Genomic DNA, 14,996 nt, shown 5'->3' with positions numbered 1-14,996 from the left:
GCAATAGACTGTTCTCTGTGCTACCACATGGCAAGCGGTACCAGTGCACCAGGTCTGGAACCAACAGGTCCCTGAACAGCTTCTACCCCCAAGCCATAAGACTGCTAAACAAGACTGCTAAATAGCTAATCAAATGGCTACCCACTGCTGTTACTGTCTATTAGCTATCCTGTTGCCTAATCACTTTAACCCTACCTATATGTACATAGCTACCTTAATCACCTCTTACAACCTGCAGATGGACTCGGTACTAGTACTCCCTGTATACAGCCATGTTATTTTTAGTCCTCATTGTTATTCGTTATTCATTGTATATTTATTCCTTGTGTCACTATTTCCATGTTTTATTTTATTTCTTATCTTTAACTCGGCATTGTTTAAAAAATCCCCATAGGTAAGCATTTCCCTGTTAGTCTACATCTGTGGTTATTTATAGAATGTTGTGATGTTCTTAGAATGTCCCTGATAACGCTGATGTGATCCCATCCTGCTGATGATGATAATCATTGATCAACTCTCTCTCTCTCTGTGTCTGATTACGCTCTACTCTGATCTTGGGTGATTATCCGCCATTGTGTGTGTGTTTGTTTGGTGTGTGTCCATGCGTGTGTGTGTGTGTGCGCGTGGGTGAGTGTGTGTCATCACAATATTTCTAGGCCTTGACAAGGGCTTATGGGTTAGAGCTGTGGTCGAGTGGATAATACTTCCTGCTCTATGCACATGTACCATTCCCTGCCGTAGACGGGTTCAATCCCTAAAGTTTCCAAAACAATGTTGGCCATCTAGAATGTTCCCTACACGGGTTAGATTTCATCACACACAAAAAACACATACTTAATCATGCCTACACATGTAAGAATTCAGGTGTGTCCACCTACACAGGTAAGAATGAATAAAGTTTCATAAACCAGTGTTCTAACTGCTAGTTCATGCACGAACGCACACACACACACACACACACACACACACACACACACACACTCCCTGTGTGGAGGAGTAATGATACAAGAAGACGTGGTAGGCTATAAAGACGTCTAGCAGCATGTTAAATCAGCCACTTTTACCTGAGCCCATGACATGAAACTGATCCAACCCAAACCGGATGAACATACCCCAACCTCTGTCAGAATCGTAGCCTTCAGTCTGAACTGCCGTCTAGTTGGACCGTCTAGAAAGTAACCTGGTTGTAATCAGGTGATATGATGTCTTCTCAACCAGAATACCACTTTACCACCAGAAGATGATGTCATTATGACGCTGGGAAGGCCTTTGTATTCTAACCATGTTGGTCCATATGATAAATTATAGATGTTGATTCTCCACTAGCAGTGGTCGAGGGGGCGGCAGGTAACCTAGAGGTCAGAGAAGTGGGCCAGCAACCGGAGGAACGGCCGTTCAAATCCCAGCACCAACTGGGGAAAATCTGGTGGAGAGTGGAGGAGTGGGTGGAGTGTTGCTGGCATCAGTAATCCTATATACCATCTCTTACCGTTGTGTCCTTGAGCAAGGCACTCTAGGGGCACTGCACTGTGACTTACCCTGTCCTCTAACCTCTCTGTGGGTTTATGTATGTGTGTGTAAAGGAAAAATACACATTTCCATGTCTCCGTAACAATGAACAATGAACAATGAAGCAAATCTTATATCATCTATTGCTGTCAATAATACAATGCTCAAAAAAATAAAGGGAACACATAAACAACACAATGTAACTCCAAGTCAATCACACTTCTGTGAAATCAAACTGTCCACTTAGGAAGCAACACTGATTGACAATAAATGTCACATGCTGTTGTGCAAATGGAATAGACAACAGGTGGAAATTATAGGCAATTAGCAAGACACCCCCAATAAAGGACTGGTTTTGCAGGTGGTGACCACAGACCACTTCTCAGTTCCTATGCTTCCTGGCTGATGTTTTGGTCACTTTTGAATGCTGGCGGTGCTTTCACTCTAGTGGTAGCATGAGACGGAGTCTACAACCCACACAAGTGGCTCAGGTAGTGCAGCTCATCCAGGATGGCACATCAATGCGAGCTGTGGCAAGAAGGTTTGCTGTGTCTGTCAGCGTAGTGTCCAGAGCATGGAGGCGCTACCAGGAGACAGGCCAGTACATCAGGAGACGTGGAGGAGGCCGTAGGAGGGCAACAACCCAGCAGCAGGACTGCTACCTCCGCCTTTGTGCAAGGAGGAGCAGGAGGAGCACTGCCAGAGCCCTGCAAAATGACCTCCAGCAGGCCACAAATGTGCATGTGTCTGCTCAAACGGTCAGAAACAGACTCCATGAGGGTGGTATGAGGGCCCGACGTCCACAGGTGGGAGTTGTGCTTACAGCCCAACACCGTGCAGGACGTTTGGCATTTGTCAGAGAACACCAAGATTGGCAAATTCGCCACTGGTACCCTGTGCTCTTCACAGATGAAAGCAGGTTCACACTGAGCACGTGACAGACGTGACAGAGTCTGGAGACGCCGTGGAGAACGTTCTGCTGCCTGCAACATCCTCCAGCATGACCGGTTTGGCGGTGGGTCAGTCATGGTGTGGGGTGGCATTTCTTTGGGGGGCCGCACAGCCCTCCATGTGCTCGCCAGAGGTAGCCTGACTGCCATTAGGTACCAAGATGAGATCCTCAGACCCCTTGTGAGACCATATGCTGGTGCGGTTGGCCCTGGGTTCCTCCTAATGCAAGACAATGCTAGACCTCATGTGGCTGGAGTGTGTCAGCAGTTCCTGCAAGAGGAAGGCATTGATGCTATGGACTGGCCCGCCCGTTCCCCAGACCTGAATCCAATTGAGCACATCTGGGACATCATGTCTCGCTCCATCCACCAACGCCACATTGCACCACAGACTGTCCAGGAGTTGGCGGATGCTTTAGTCCAGGTCTGGGAGGAGATCCCTCAGGAGACCATCCGCCACCTCATCAGGAGCATGCCCAGGCATTGTAGGGAGGTCATACAGGCACGTGGAGGCCACACACACTACTGAGCCTAATTTTGACTTGTTTTAAGGACATTACATCAAAATTGGATCAGCCTGTAGTGTGGTTTTCCACTTTAATTTTGAGGGTGACTCCAAATCCAGACCTCCATGGGTTGATAAATTTGATTTCCATTGAAAATTTTTGTGTGATTTTGTTGTCAGCACATTCAACTATTGTAGTGTATTTGTTAATGGTTTTAAGTGGAACTGAAAGAATGTTGTTTATGTTAGTTAAAAAGTAGCCATTTGTGGGGTGACGCCCCAGGGGAGACCGGTGATTGGACCGCAGAGGGAGCAACCCATATTTTCACATTGTTTATAAGTATATGCTGGGGGCATAGGGGGTTAGAGCAGCCATTAGAATTCGAGGACACTGCTCTCCAGACCCTGCAAGTCTGTAACTCATGCTGAAAGCTTGTGATATGAATAAAACTTATGATCCAGGTTCAGTATGAGCGGACTCCTTTGTTTATCAGCAATAATTGCCAGCATTTACTCGATACGACAAATGGCGCCCAACGTGGGGCTGGTCTGCATCTCTCCTTTGCTTCATTCGTTGCCGCCAAGCTAACTCGTTCTGAAGTCATGGCCAGACAAGGGTGAGTTTTTCTTACCGCTTTGGAGGTTGTTAGTTTGGATACTGCTTGTGTACACTGGAGAGGTGTACCATTACGACCGAAATGTGCCTCGTGTGGCGTTATTGCTGAGAACGGGGGTCTGGCTAATCATTATCAATTGTTGCACTGGTAGACAGGGCAAAAGGGGGGAGAGTAGGCTTGGAATTTTAGAGCAATCGATGGTAGGGATTAAGGCAGATATTGGCAGAATAAAGGCAGGAATACGTATGCATTAGGGCACTGTACCATTTAAGACCCCGGAGTGGGCCATTTTAGGAATGGGCCGAAAATCCGTTTGCGCGTTAGAATGTGCAAGTCGGTGTGTTTTAAAGAAAAACTTGGGTTGATGGAATTTATCTGATTGTGATTATTGCTCGACTTTCATCCGACGGGGTGTCCGCTTTGGGGGAATCTCTCAGTAGATGGTCATTAAACCCACGGCATCACAAACGGTAGGAGAAATAGACAAAAGGTAAAAAGGGCAGTGAAAGGTACCTGTTGCGTGGTGCCAGCCACAGGTTAGCTAAAGGCTAATGCTAATGCTGATGCTAAATGCTAATTGTGTTGCGTGCTACATGCTAACGGGTGTCCTTAGGGGTGCCATTGCGATGGGATAAGCCTCTTAAATTATGGTTGTGTGTGTAGAATTCAGAGTTCTATGCGATATGTGAGCTCTGTTAAATGTTATTGTTTGACTATAAGTGTAAAATAGAGAGGCTGTGGTAGAATGCTGGCGTTCTATTGTTTGAGAACGTATTTTTGAATGTATCGCGCATGCGTGGGATTTTACTAGACTGGGCTGCAGGGGGAGACAGAGACACAGACGAGGGAACAAAGAGGAGAGATTTTAACACGAATCTTCTAGGTTTAAAGCGGCTGTTGTTTGAAAATGAAACTATTTGTTGAGATGTAGTGAATGTATAAATTAGAGATATGTTGACGGATTATAATAAATTAAATTAAATGACGATTAAAATAAATAATGTTTTTGAGCGATCTATTTAGTCCTGAGTTTAGTCTTAGAGCGATTGTGAGTGGGGGAATATTGAATATGGTTGAAGTAACTCAGTGATTGCATTAACTACTAAAATCTTTTTCTGTTTCTCTGTTCTTTTGTCATATGAGAGGAACGATGGAGAGAGAGAGAGAGGGGGTGCTGACGTATACATCACGTCAAGTGACGCGACAGAGGATCGAGTCAAGGGGTTTTGGTACTGGTATGTTTGCAAAATCTTCCCCTACAGGATATTTGATGTTATGACAATTTCACAGAGGCTTGGCAACAGACTGATCATTTGAATAAAATTTGCATTTTAGAGTCTCTGGCATCACTTGGGTTTGATTGCAGTTGTGTTGGAAATCGAGTACTGACATTATTCTGTAAAATTAAGATAATTAGGTGCTTATAGAGCAAGGGGGTTTATGGGTAGTGTAGTAATGGTAAGGTTAAAGGCTTTGTTAGAGGCTTTGTTTTTAGGATTGTAGTCTGAAGTTGACTACTTGCATTTTCTTTCCTGATGGGTTGTGGTAAGATAGCCACCACTAATTGATAAATTGGTAAGATAGGATATAGAAATAAAAATTGGTTTTAATTATTCATAATTTTTTTATTGCTTTTTTTATTTTAATTAAAAATATTTTTTGAATAAAATTTTTAATTGAATTTTTAATATTCATAATTTGGTTGATTGATTTAAAAAAAAAAAAAAAAAATTGTTGTTGTTGTTTAAGGTTATATTAATAATTAAAGGGGGGAAGCCATAGGCTATATAGGCTAAAATAAAATAAGTCACAATAAAGGAATATAAAAGAGTAGTTACAATGGGGAGAAAGGACAGCAAGGCTATGAAAGTCATACACCGGTTGATATAGTTGAAAATAGTAATCCTTTAACTAAAGTAGTGCTAGGTTATCCGGCAAATTAAATAAAAGTTGCCCTTCATTCTCAAACAAAAACTGATAAAAGATTCCAGCGATAAGATAAACAAAGGTATAGAGGAAAATGCTAAAGGAAGAAAAGGCGACAGAAAAACTAATGGCAGAAGTTAGTACACCTTTCTCACATACGGATTCAGCAAAAAGACACCCACCTTACGAGAAGGAAGTAGAGCTTAGGGATGTTTATCCTCAGCTTCCAGTGATCATCCAGCAGGGTGATTATTGCATCAGAGATGAAGATGAACGAATAATAGAGAGAGGACAAGCAGAAACTACGATAAAGGTGAATCCAAAACTCCAGAAGGAAGAAAATGAGATGTCTGGAAGAGAAGAGTGAGGTTAAGGAAGATGGAACTTGAAGAAGATGATGAAGATGAAGATCAGAGTGATTGAGAAGAGATCATGGGTGGATATGACTCTGTGATCAGAAGGAAGTTGGCAAGAGAGGAAAGAAGGATACTAGAGATTTGATCTCTGATGGAAGTTGAAGGAAGAAGGATACAAGAGATTCGAGTTCAGATGAAGACAGCGATAAAGAGGAGACTAAAGGTGCTGTGTATTCAAAAGGATTTTATTCAACAATGATTGGCACAGAAGAAATAGAAGGAGATATAGACCGATGCTTATCATGCCTGGATAAAGCGAATAGTTTAGAAGAAGTAACACAACTGGATGAACAACTCAAGAAGAGAAGATACAGAAGGAGAAACTGCTGAGAAAAGAATCCCAAGAATTGGAGGAGAAGAATACATTGAGGTCAAGGAAAGGCCAATAGTAAGAAGATGATGGAAGATGATATTTCGAGGACAGAACTTAGAATATAAGCTTTTGAAGAATACTGATATGTCAACAACAGGAAGAACCGGATAAAGAAACTCTCAAAAACCTCAATCATACAACTGGTGGAGAAGGAGAAGAGAAGCTTTGGTTATGAAGAATCAGAGTGAACCAAATCAACAATCACTGTTACAGCTTCAACTGAACAAGATCAAACGCAATTGTACCAGCCACCAAGGGCGGTACCAGGTGTTTCATATCCACAGCCAGTTTCTGGACAGACACAGAATTGGAGAGGAAGAGGACGAGAAGGCTTAGAAGGAGGAGGAAGATTTCAGCTACACTTCCAGCAACTTTCAGAAGAGTGTTATAATTGTGGACAGGTTGGTCACTTTACCTGTGAGTGCAACAAGTCAGGAGGGAACATCAGAGGGAATTTCAGAGGAAGATACAGGGCCCAGTCAAGGTCTTTTGGAGGACATGTGAACCCCTACAGGGGTCCGGAGCAAGGATTCTAGAGGTGTCTAGAAGATACGAAGGGGGGTGTCAGCTGATAGCAAGAGAAAATATCTAACAATTGAAGTAAAAACAGAGGACTATGAGTAGTGATAGTGAATAGTGGAAAAGCTTTTATCTGTGTTCAGCCTAAAGAGGTTAAACATCTCACTATGTAAAATTAACTAATTAGGATAGGGATTTGAGGTAGTACAACAGCTAATTACTCTTAAGGAACCAATTGAGCTCTTCTATAAAAAATCAAAGAGGAATTAAAATAGACATACTAATATTAGGACATATACCTATTGCATTGTTGGAAAGAGATGCATTGTGTAAATTGAACTGTACAATAAGATGTACACTAGACGGCTGTCTGGTAGAATATTTTAAAAAGTAGGGTTTTTGGGAATCATATTTGCTTAAAAAGATAATATCATAGGAAGGATGATAATCTATTAGACTGCCTATTAGACAATCTGTCTGGGAAATAAAGTTAAAAGGGGTGACTGTTATTCTGGGTTACATTCCTACACCAAGAGATTTCAGGCTAGGCTAAAAGGTGTTTAGTCGTTTGCCAAGTCTGTGTGTAAAGAAGTCAGAAGCAGGTGGGGACTTCCCAATCACATATTCTAAAAATTGGTGGTAAAGGGATTTTGTGAATAAATCAGTGGGAAAAGGTTTTTAAAGGTTTTTAAAGATTAGATTAAAAAGTTAGGAGAACTAGGTTGAAGGAACTCTAAGACAGTAAGCTAAGTTTCAAAGTTAGTAGTAAGAGAGAGAACAGTGGTGAAGGACATTTTAGAGTAGGAAGATCAAGGTAATTGTAGGTGTATTTTTTTATAATCAAAGGTTTGAAAGTGAGGGTTTAGAGTAGGAAGAGAGAGTGAATGTAAGTTACATTTACGTCATTTGACACTAGTGGTGATAGATGGAAGTACAAGCAAAGAGTTCAAAGCTTTGGGGAAAATGGATGAAGTAACAACAATGGCATCAACACTTCAGTCTATTAAAACAACAGTGAGAAGCAATTTAACTCTTTCAACATTGATAGTTATTAAAGCCATAAATATATCGCATTTGATTATAAGGGAACCAATAGCTCCAGCACCAATTTTAGAGGAAAAGACTGTTATTAGGGTTAGGATGGGGACGTTCCTCCCACATGGAGAGATAATTATGGAGAAGAAGTATTGTTATCAGGACCAGATGTAGAAGCTGTTGCACCTAATCAAAGGAGGTATAGTTTGTACAACAATATGAAGTGGAAGAGGGTTATGAGTGATTGTTCATTTATTTTGCGTAATGTTACAGAGAAAGATCAGGGAGAATATATGTGTACTTTTCTAGTGCAAGCATTAAAATTTGTTCCGGTTAAGAATTATTGGTTAAAAGGCTATGTAATTCGTGAATGACGCTTATAATGGAAGATTTGAAATCTGTTGAAGTTTCCACAGTCACCAAAGGAGTTCAGGAAGAATATGTTACAGTAGTCACTCCAACAGTAAATAATTTGTTCTAATAAAACATATGATGTAAGGGGTATGTTTATGGGAATATCAGATTGTGAGGATTATATGATAACTTTGGGTAAGCATGACCTTAAGGGTAGTAATGAGAAATATGTTACTTTTTATGTTCCAGTTAGTAAGAAGAGCAGGACTTTGATGGTTAAAAGATTAGCTTTTGCCTGACAATGTGACTATTGGGAATTTTAGAGATATTTGGAGGGTTTGTGGTGATAAAGCGTATATATTCTTACCCTATGGATGGACAGGATGTTGTTACATGTCAACGTTGAAGCTTCCATATGAGGTTTCTACCATTAAAAATGGGGTAGCACCGGACACAGATAAATCTGAAGCTAGGTTTGGAAATAGGATGAAAAGAGACATGGCGACATGTCATAGTTGTCAAGGTCGAGGTAAGGAGTAGACCAAGGCGCAGCGTGATGAACAAACATGACTTTAATTAGTTAAAGCGTCAAAATACAAAACAAACCACGACTCGTGACGTCCACGGTATCAATGACCGAACACGGAACAAAAACCCACAACCACAAAGGGAAAACATACAGTTTAAATATGGCTCCCAATCAGAGACAACCAGCCAACAGCTGACACTCGTTGCCTCTGATTGGGAGTCACTCAGGCAAACATAGAATACAACAAACTAGAATGAACACCAACATAGAAATACACACATAGAAATGAACACACCCTGGCTCAACATAATGAGTCCCAGAGCCAGGGTGTGACAGTACCCCCCCTAAAGGCGCGGACTGCGACTGCGCCTCAACTAAACAAACCAGGGGAGGGCTGGGCGGGCATACCTCCTCGGCGGCGGTTCTGGCTCCGGCCTTGACCACCACCCTCCAATACACCCCCCATAGTACCCCTGGTCCAGTCTGGCCCCCCCGGCTGGAGCAGGACTGGACTTAACAGGAGCGATCCTTACCAGGCTGTCGACTCGCACCCCTGGCTTGGTGCGTGGAGGAGGAACGGGCCTTACCAGGCTGACGACGCGCACCCCTGGCTTGATGCGTGGAGGAGGAACGGGCCTTACCAGGCTGACGACTCGCACCCCTGGCTTGGTGCGTGGAGAAGGAACGGGCCTTACCAGGCTGACTTCTCGCACCCCTGGCTTAGTGCGAGTGGCAGGAACAGGCCGGACCGGGCTGGCGACGCGCACCGTAGGTTTGGTGCGAGTGGCAGGAACAGGCCGGGTCGGGCTGGCGACGCGCACCGTAGACTTGGTGCGGGTGGCAGGAACAGGCCGGACCGGGCTGTCGACGCACACCGTAGGCTTGGTGCGTGGAGCAGGGACAGGCCGGACTGGGCTGGCGACGCACACCGTAGGCTTGGTGCGGGTGGCAGGAACAGGCCGGACCGGGCTGTCGACGCACACCGTAGGCTTGGTGCGTGGAGCAGGGACAGGCCGGACTGGGCTGGCGACGCACACCGTAGGCTTGGTGCGTGGAGCAGGGACAGGCCGGACTGGGCTGGTGACGCACACCGTAGGCTTGGTGCGTGGAGCAGGGACAGGCCGGGCTGTCGACGCACACCGTAGGCTTGGTGCGTGGAGCAGGGACAGGCCGGACTGGGCTGGCGACGCACACCGTAGGCTTGGTGCGTGGAGCAGGAACAGGCCGGGCTGGGCTGTCGACGCACACCGTAGGCTTGGTGCGTGGAGCAGGGACAGGCCGGACTGGGCTGGCGACGCACACCGTAGGCTTGGTGCGTGGAGCAGGAACAGGCCGGGCTGGGCTGTCGACGCACACCGTAGGCTTGGTGCGTGGAGCAGGGACAGGCCGGACTGGGCTGGCGACGCACACCGTAGGCTTGGTGCGTGGAGCAGGGACAGGCCGGGCTGGGCTGGCGACGCACACCGTAGGCTTGGTGCGTGGAGCAGGAACAGGCCGAGCTGGGCTGGCAACGCACACCGTAGGCTTGGTGCGTGGAGCAGGGACAGGCCGAACCGGGCTGTGGAGATGGATAGGAGGCCTGGAGTGAAGAGCGGCCACCACCCGTCCTGGCTGAATGCCTACCCTCACACACTCTGTGTGAGGCATCCGCACAGGACGTACAGGGCGGTGAACTCCTGGCCTGGTGGCCTTCTGGATCCGCCCCCTTTTCTCCTCCGTCAGCCCCGTCGTCCATGCCGTGTGCCCCCCCCTAAAAAATTTCTGGGGTTGCCTCACGACCGTCCGACGACGACCCTGATCACGCCGTTGCTCCTCTCTCCGTCGCCTCTCCACTGTCTCACTCCATGGCCGGCGATCCATCCCGGCCAGGATTTCCCCCCAAGTCCAGGACCCTTTACCGTCCAATATCTCCTCCCATGTCCAGGCTGCCTGCTCCTGGACACGCTGCTCCTCTTTCGCCAGGGCCTTTCCCGGCGCTTCCTCCCATGTCCACCCCAAGGGCTGCCCCTGGACACGCTGCTTGGTCGTTGCATGGTGGGTTTTTCTGTCAAGGTCGAGGTAAGGAGTAGACCAAGGCGCAGCGTGATGAACAAACATGACTTTAATTAGTTAAAGCGTCAAAATACAAAACAAAACACGACTCGTGACGTCCACGGTATCAATGACCGAACACGGAACAAAAACCCACAACCACAAAGGGAAAACATACAGTTTAAATATGGCTCCCAATCAGAGACAACCAGCCAACAGCTGACACTCGTTGCCTCTGATTGGGAGTCACTCAGGCAAACATAGAATACAACAAACTAGAATGAACACCAACATAGAAATACACACATAGAAATGAACACACCCTGGCTCAACATAATGAGTCCCAGAGCCAGGGTGTGACAATAGTCTTCAAGCCTATCATTGAAGGATAAATCTAAGGGAGAAGGGGGGACTTTTTCCATGATATGGTGTAACATTTGGGAAGATCATATTGATAATATTAGTTATACTTTGAGTCCAGATAGTCCAGATATTATCACTAGGGTTATATATGCATTGAAGAATATAAGGGATGCATTTGGTAGATCTGAAGGAGCTGGATGGTCAGCGAAGACTTGGTTGCAAGATCAGTTAGGCCAGTAGGAGCAGTGATGGATTACATTTTAATAGCAGCTTTGATAACACTGTGTGTGATGTTTGTAATTTGTTACTGACCTTTGAGAAAGCTATGAGATTGAGATAGGTTGGAGTAGTGATGCCTGTAGACAACACTCAGATGCCGTTGTTGACTGTTCCTGATCTGGATGAAGATGGACAAGTGGGACTGGATGATAAATATCCTTTTTGAATATTTGATCATTTTTCAAAAAAAAAATTCAATATTATGGTGATTTTAGTATGATTGTATGAATCAAAGGGGGGAAGTGTATGAATGAATCACAGTATCCCTATTTCATTAGTCTATCATTTATATTGATTCATACATCATTTATATATAATTTTTATATTCTTAGTTGATATTGATGTTTAATTTGAAAGTGTTGTTTTGCAAAAGATACTGTTTGGTCTTTTCTTTTCTTCCAGAAGCATTTGGGGGAATATGTGGAGATTGAAATACTCAAACAAGGACAATATGAAAGGACAATGACTGGAGGAGATGGAACAAGGAGGGTGTGGAAAGATTCCGATTCCATCATCAACAATACATTGGAAGTCGAGACTACAGGGGAGATTAAGTGTGGTGGACTACATTCCAGTGTCTGCAATGAAATATAGACATATTTGCATGTGTAATACATAATTTGTGTCATATTCTTAGGTATTGATTTTTGTAGAATGATATTTGATGTTATTGGATACATGTGAGGAACTTAGATGTTTTTGTTTATTTCGTGAATGCTTAGGGACAGGGAGTCTAGGCAGGGAGAGGTCCACTGTAGGGTCCGATGGGTTGACCAGCCTTGGTGTGGACATTTCGGATAGGATTTTGTTTGCAGGGGCTTACATGTGTATTTAATTGCATCATAGTTTCAAATGCATTGATAGGGATTTATGAGTTTATCTGGAGTATCTAGGTGGTTGCCTGGGGCAGAGGGACCGTGAGAGAATTTTACTGTCTTGATTGATGGATGGATTTGGAATGAAGGTTGCCAGACAGTTTTTCGCTCTCACACTCCATAAAGATTTGTTCATATTTCATAGTAATGTATTCACACTCCATAAAGATTTGTTCATATTTCATAGTAATGTATTTCATAAACAGTTATTCATATTTCATAGAAAGGTATATACACTCTAGAGAAGAATGTTTTTTGGTTTAAGGTTAAAAATACTCAATAAGATAAATTGTTACTTGTCATAATCCTATTCTGTTTGGTTTCGAGACTTTTAGTTCGTCTTGAAGGGGGGAAATGTAGTGTATTAGGATTATGTCTTTGTTAATGGTTTTAAGTGGAACTGAAAGAATGTTGTTTATGTTAGTTAAAAAGTAGCCATTTGTGGGGTGACGCCCCAGGGGAGACCGGTGATTGGACCGCAGAGGGAGCAACCCATATTTTCACATTGTTTATAAGTATATGCTGGGGGCATAGGGGGTTAGAACAGCCATTAGAATTCGAGGACACTGCTCTCCAGACCCTGCAAGTCTGTAACTCATGCTGAAAGCTTGTGATATGAATAAAACTTATGATCCAGGTTCAGTATGAGCGGACTCCTTTGTTTATCAGCAATAATTGCCAGCATTTACTCGATACGACACTATATAAAGAAAAAAGTATTTAATAAGATTATTTCATTCATTCAGATCTAGGATGTGTTATTTTAGTGTTCCCTTTATTTTTTTGAGCAGTGTAGTTTAGATCCACAAAAGCTACTTCATCACAGTTGTGATGTCCAACTGCAGACTTTGACACAATGGCTAGGATGATTTTACCTGAGCAGTTTGTGAGGGTCATATCCTGTTTAGTCTATGGTCATGACATCAACTCCCATTCATTACGCAGTTCACACAATCATTAATCTGCAGCCAAGGAGGAAGTGGAGAATAAAAACCTGAGCATGCCAACAATCACTCAACAGCCTGTCAACCCCCCCCCCCCCCCCCCTCCCCCAACCCCCCCCCCCCCCTCTCCCCCCTCAACCCCCCCCCCCCCACCTCAGCCCTACTTAAAGAACTTGAACTCCCAGTCAGAAATACACACTCGCTCACTCTCTCTCTCTCACACACTACAGACAACTCATCTACTGAAACACTCTATCTCACTCTCCCTTCTTTCTGTCTCTGGAACCCATCTGAAGATCAGGATGCTGGGCTGTAGAGTGTGTGTCCTGTCTGTGCTGTCATCTCTCCTCATCCTCACCCTCATCCCCTCCACACAATCAGGTGAGTGCTAACACAAACACACCATACATGCATACACACCATAGTACAAACACATGCACACACACACACATGCACACACCATAAACAAACACAAACATGCACACATTGTCTCTCTTTCAGACACATATGCTCTCCCTATCTTACTGTTTAACTCATGTGTGTGTGCGTGTGTGTGTAGCACGTTGCTGTCTGAAGTACACTCGGCGTCCATTGCCATGCCGAATGCTGAAAGACTACACCTACCAGACCATTACCTCCTCCTGTGACATCCACGCTGTCGTGTGAGTTATCCTCCAATCACAGCCCAGCACACACTGTGTGTAGAATACTGCCTGAATGTCAATTGTTTTTCCTTGATTCCTCTTGTCTTTCCTTCTCCAATGCATTTTGAGGAGGTGAGGAGAGAGGAAAGACCATTGATATTCACTCACTATCTGAGTGTGTAATGTGTTTATGTGTGTGTTTGTGTTTGTGTGTGTGTGTAATGTGTGTATGTGTGTGTTTGTGTGTGTAGTGTGTATGTGTGTGTTTGTGTGTGTGTATGTGTGTGTAATGTGTGTTGACATTGTGCTGTGTTGTTGCAGCTTCCACACTCGGAGGGACAAGTTTGTGTGTGCCGATCCCTCTCAAGACTGGATCCAGAGGGTACAACGCTGTCTGCTGTGAGTACACCTGCGTGTGTGTATGTGTATGTGTATGTATTTGTTTTGCATGTGCACATGTGTATGTCTTGTAAAGCTGTGTGTATGTTTGTCTAACGTTGTGTGTCTGCGTGTGTGTGTTCATAGCAAGCGTCAGGAGAGGAAATCTAAACTGAAGAAAAGTATCTGATCTCATGACCTCATAACCTGGAGATGACATGGAGAGGGTTGGGCTCTGGACAGATGTACAGCTCTACCTTTCATTATAGAACAATTATAGTATATATATATATATATATATATATATAAATATATATATATATATAATTATATGTTATTTACCCTATTTATGCTTTACAAACGCCTAAATATCTCAATAATCATAAAGATACTGTTTCAGGATTTCCGTATTCATACAAATCATTTAGTATCTGTGGTTATTATTGTTCATCATATCTGTATTGATTCTGAGGGTGTTTGAGTTTAATATCAGTTATCAATGTTGTTGGTCTGTTTAATAAACAGCAAGTGTAGTATTCCTGATACGTATGGAGAAACATGAAAACATCTGTTTTCACAGAGTACCACAAAATATTTTTGTGTTGATGTTTCATATCCTCTCTCCAATTGGAGCCAGAGAAATCCTTTTTAATTTTATATTTTCAAAGTGACCAAATGTATGTATGAGTTGCTGTAAGCTAATATAAAATATTTTTGTGTTGATGTTTCCAGAGAAAACCTTTTAAAGT

General features: G+C 43.8%; 1 protein-coding gene across 1 annotated transcript; it reads left to right on the top strand.

Moving 5' to 3' along the window:
- The first annotated feature begins 13,438 nt into the window (after window positions 1–13,438).
- Window positions 13,439–14,546, top strand: LOC311103912 (C-C motif chemokine 20-like). The gene is made up of 4 exons (XM_084145537.1): window positions 13,439–13,606; window positions 13,785–13,887; window positions 14,191–14,268; window positions 14,395–14,546. Exons 1-4 carry the CDS (start codon window positions 13,528–13,530, stop codon window positions 14,435–14,437), a joined length of 303 nt encoding a protein of 100 aa, XP_084001663.1. The 5' UTR covers window positions 13,439–13,527; the 3' UTR covers window positions 14,438–14,546.
- The last annotated feature ends 450 nt before the right edge of the window (window positions 14,547–14,996 follow it).

The sequence above is a fragment of the Coregonus lavaretus genome, assembly GCF_964263955.1.
Source record: "Coregonus lavaretus genome assembly, chromosome: 2".
NCBI lineage: Eukaryota > Metazoa > Chordata > Actinopteri > Salmoniformes > Salmonidae > Coregonus > Coregonus lavaretus.
This window is presented reverse-complemented; position numbering and strand designations above follow the sequence as displayed.

Coding starts and splice junctions, on each gene's coding strand:
- LOC311103912 (XM_084145537.1), top strand. CDS start 13,528: ATGCTGGGCTGTAGAGTGTGTGTCCTGTCTGTGCTGTCATCTCTCCTC. Junction 13,607..13,784: donor CATCCCCTCCACACAATCAG/GTGAGTGCTAAC, acceptor GTGTGTGTGTAG/CACGTTGCTGTCTGAAGTAC. Junction 13,888..14,190: donor TGTGACATCCACGCTGTCGT/GTGAGTTATCCT, acceptor GTGTTGTTGCAG/CTTCCACACTCGGAGGGACA.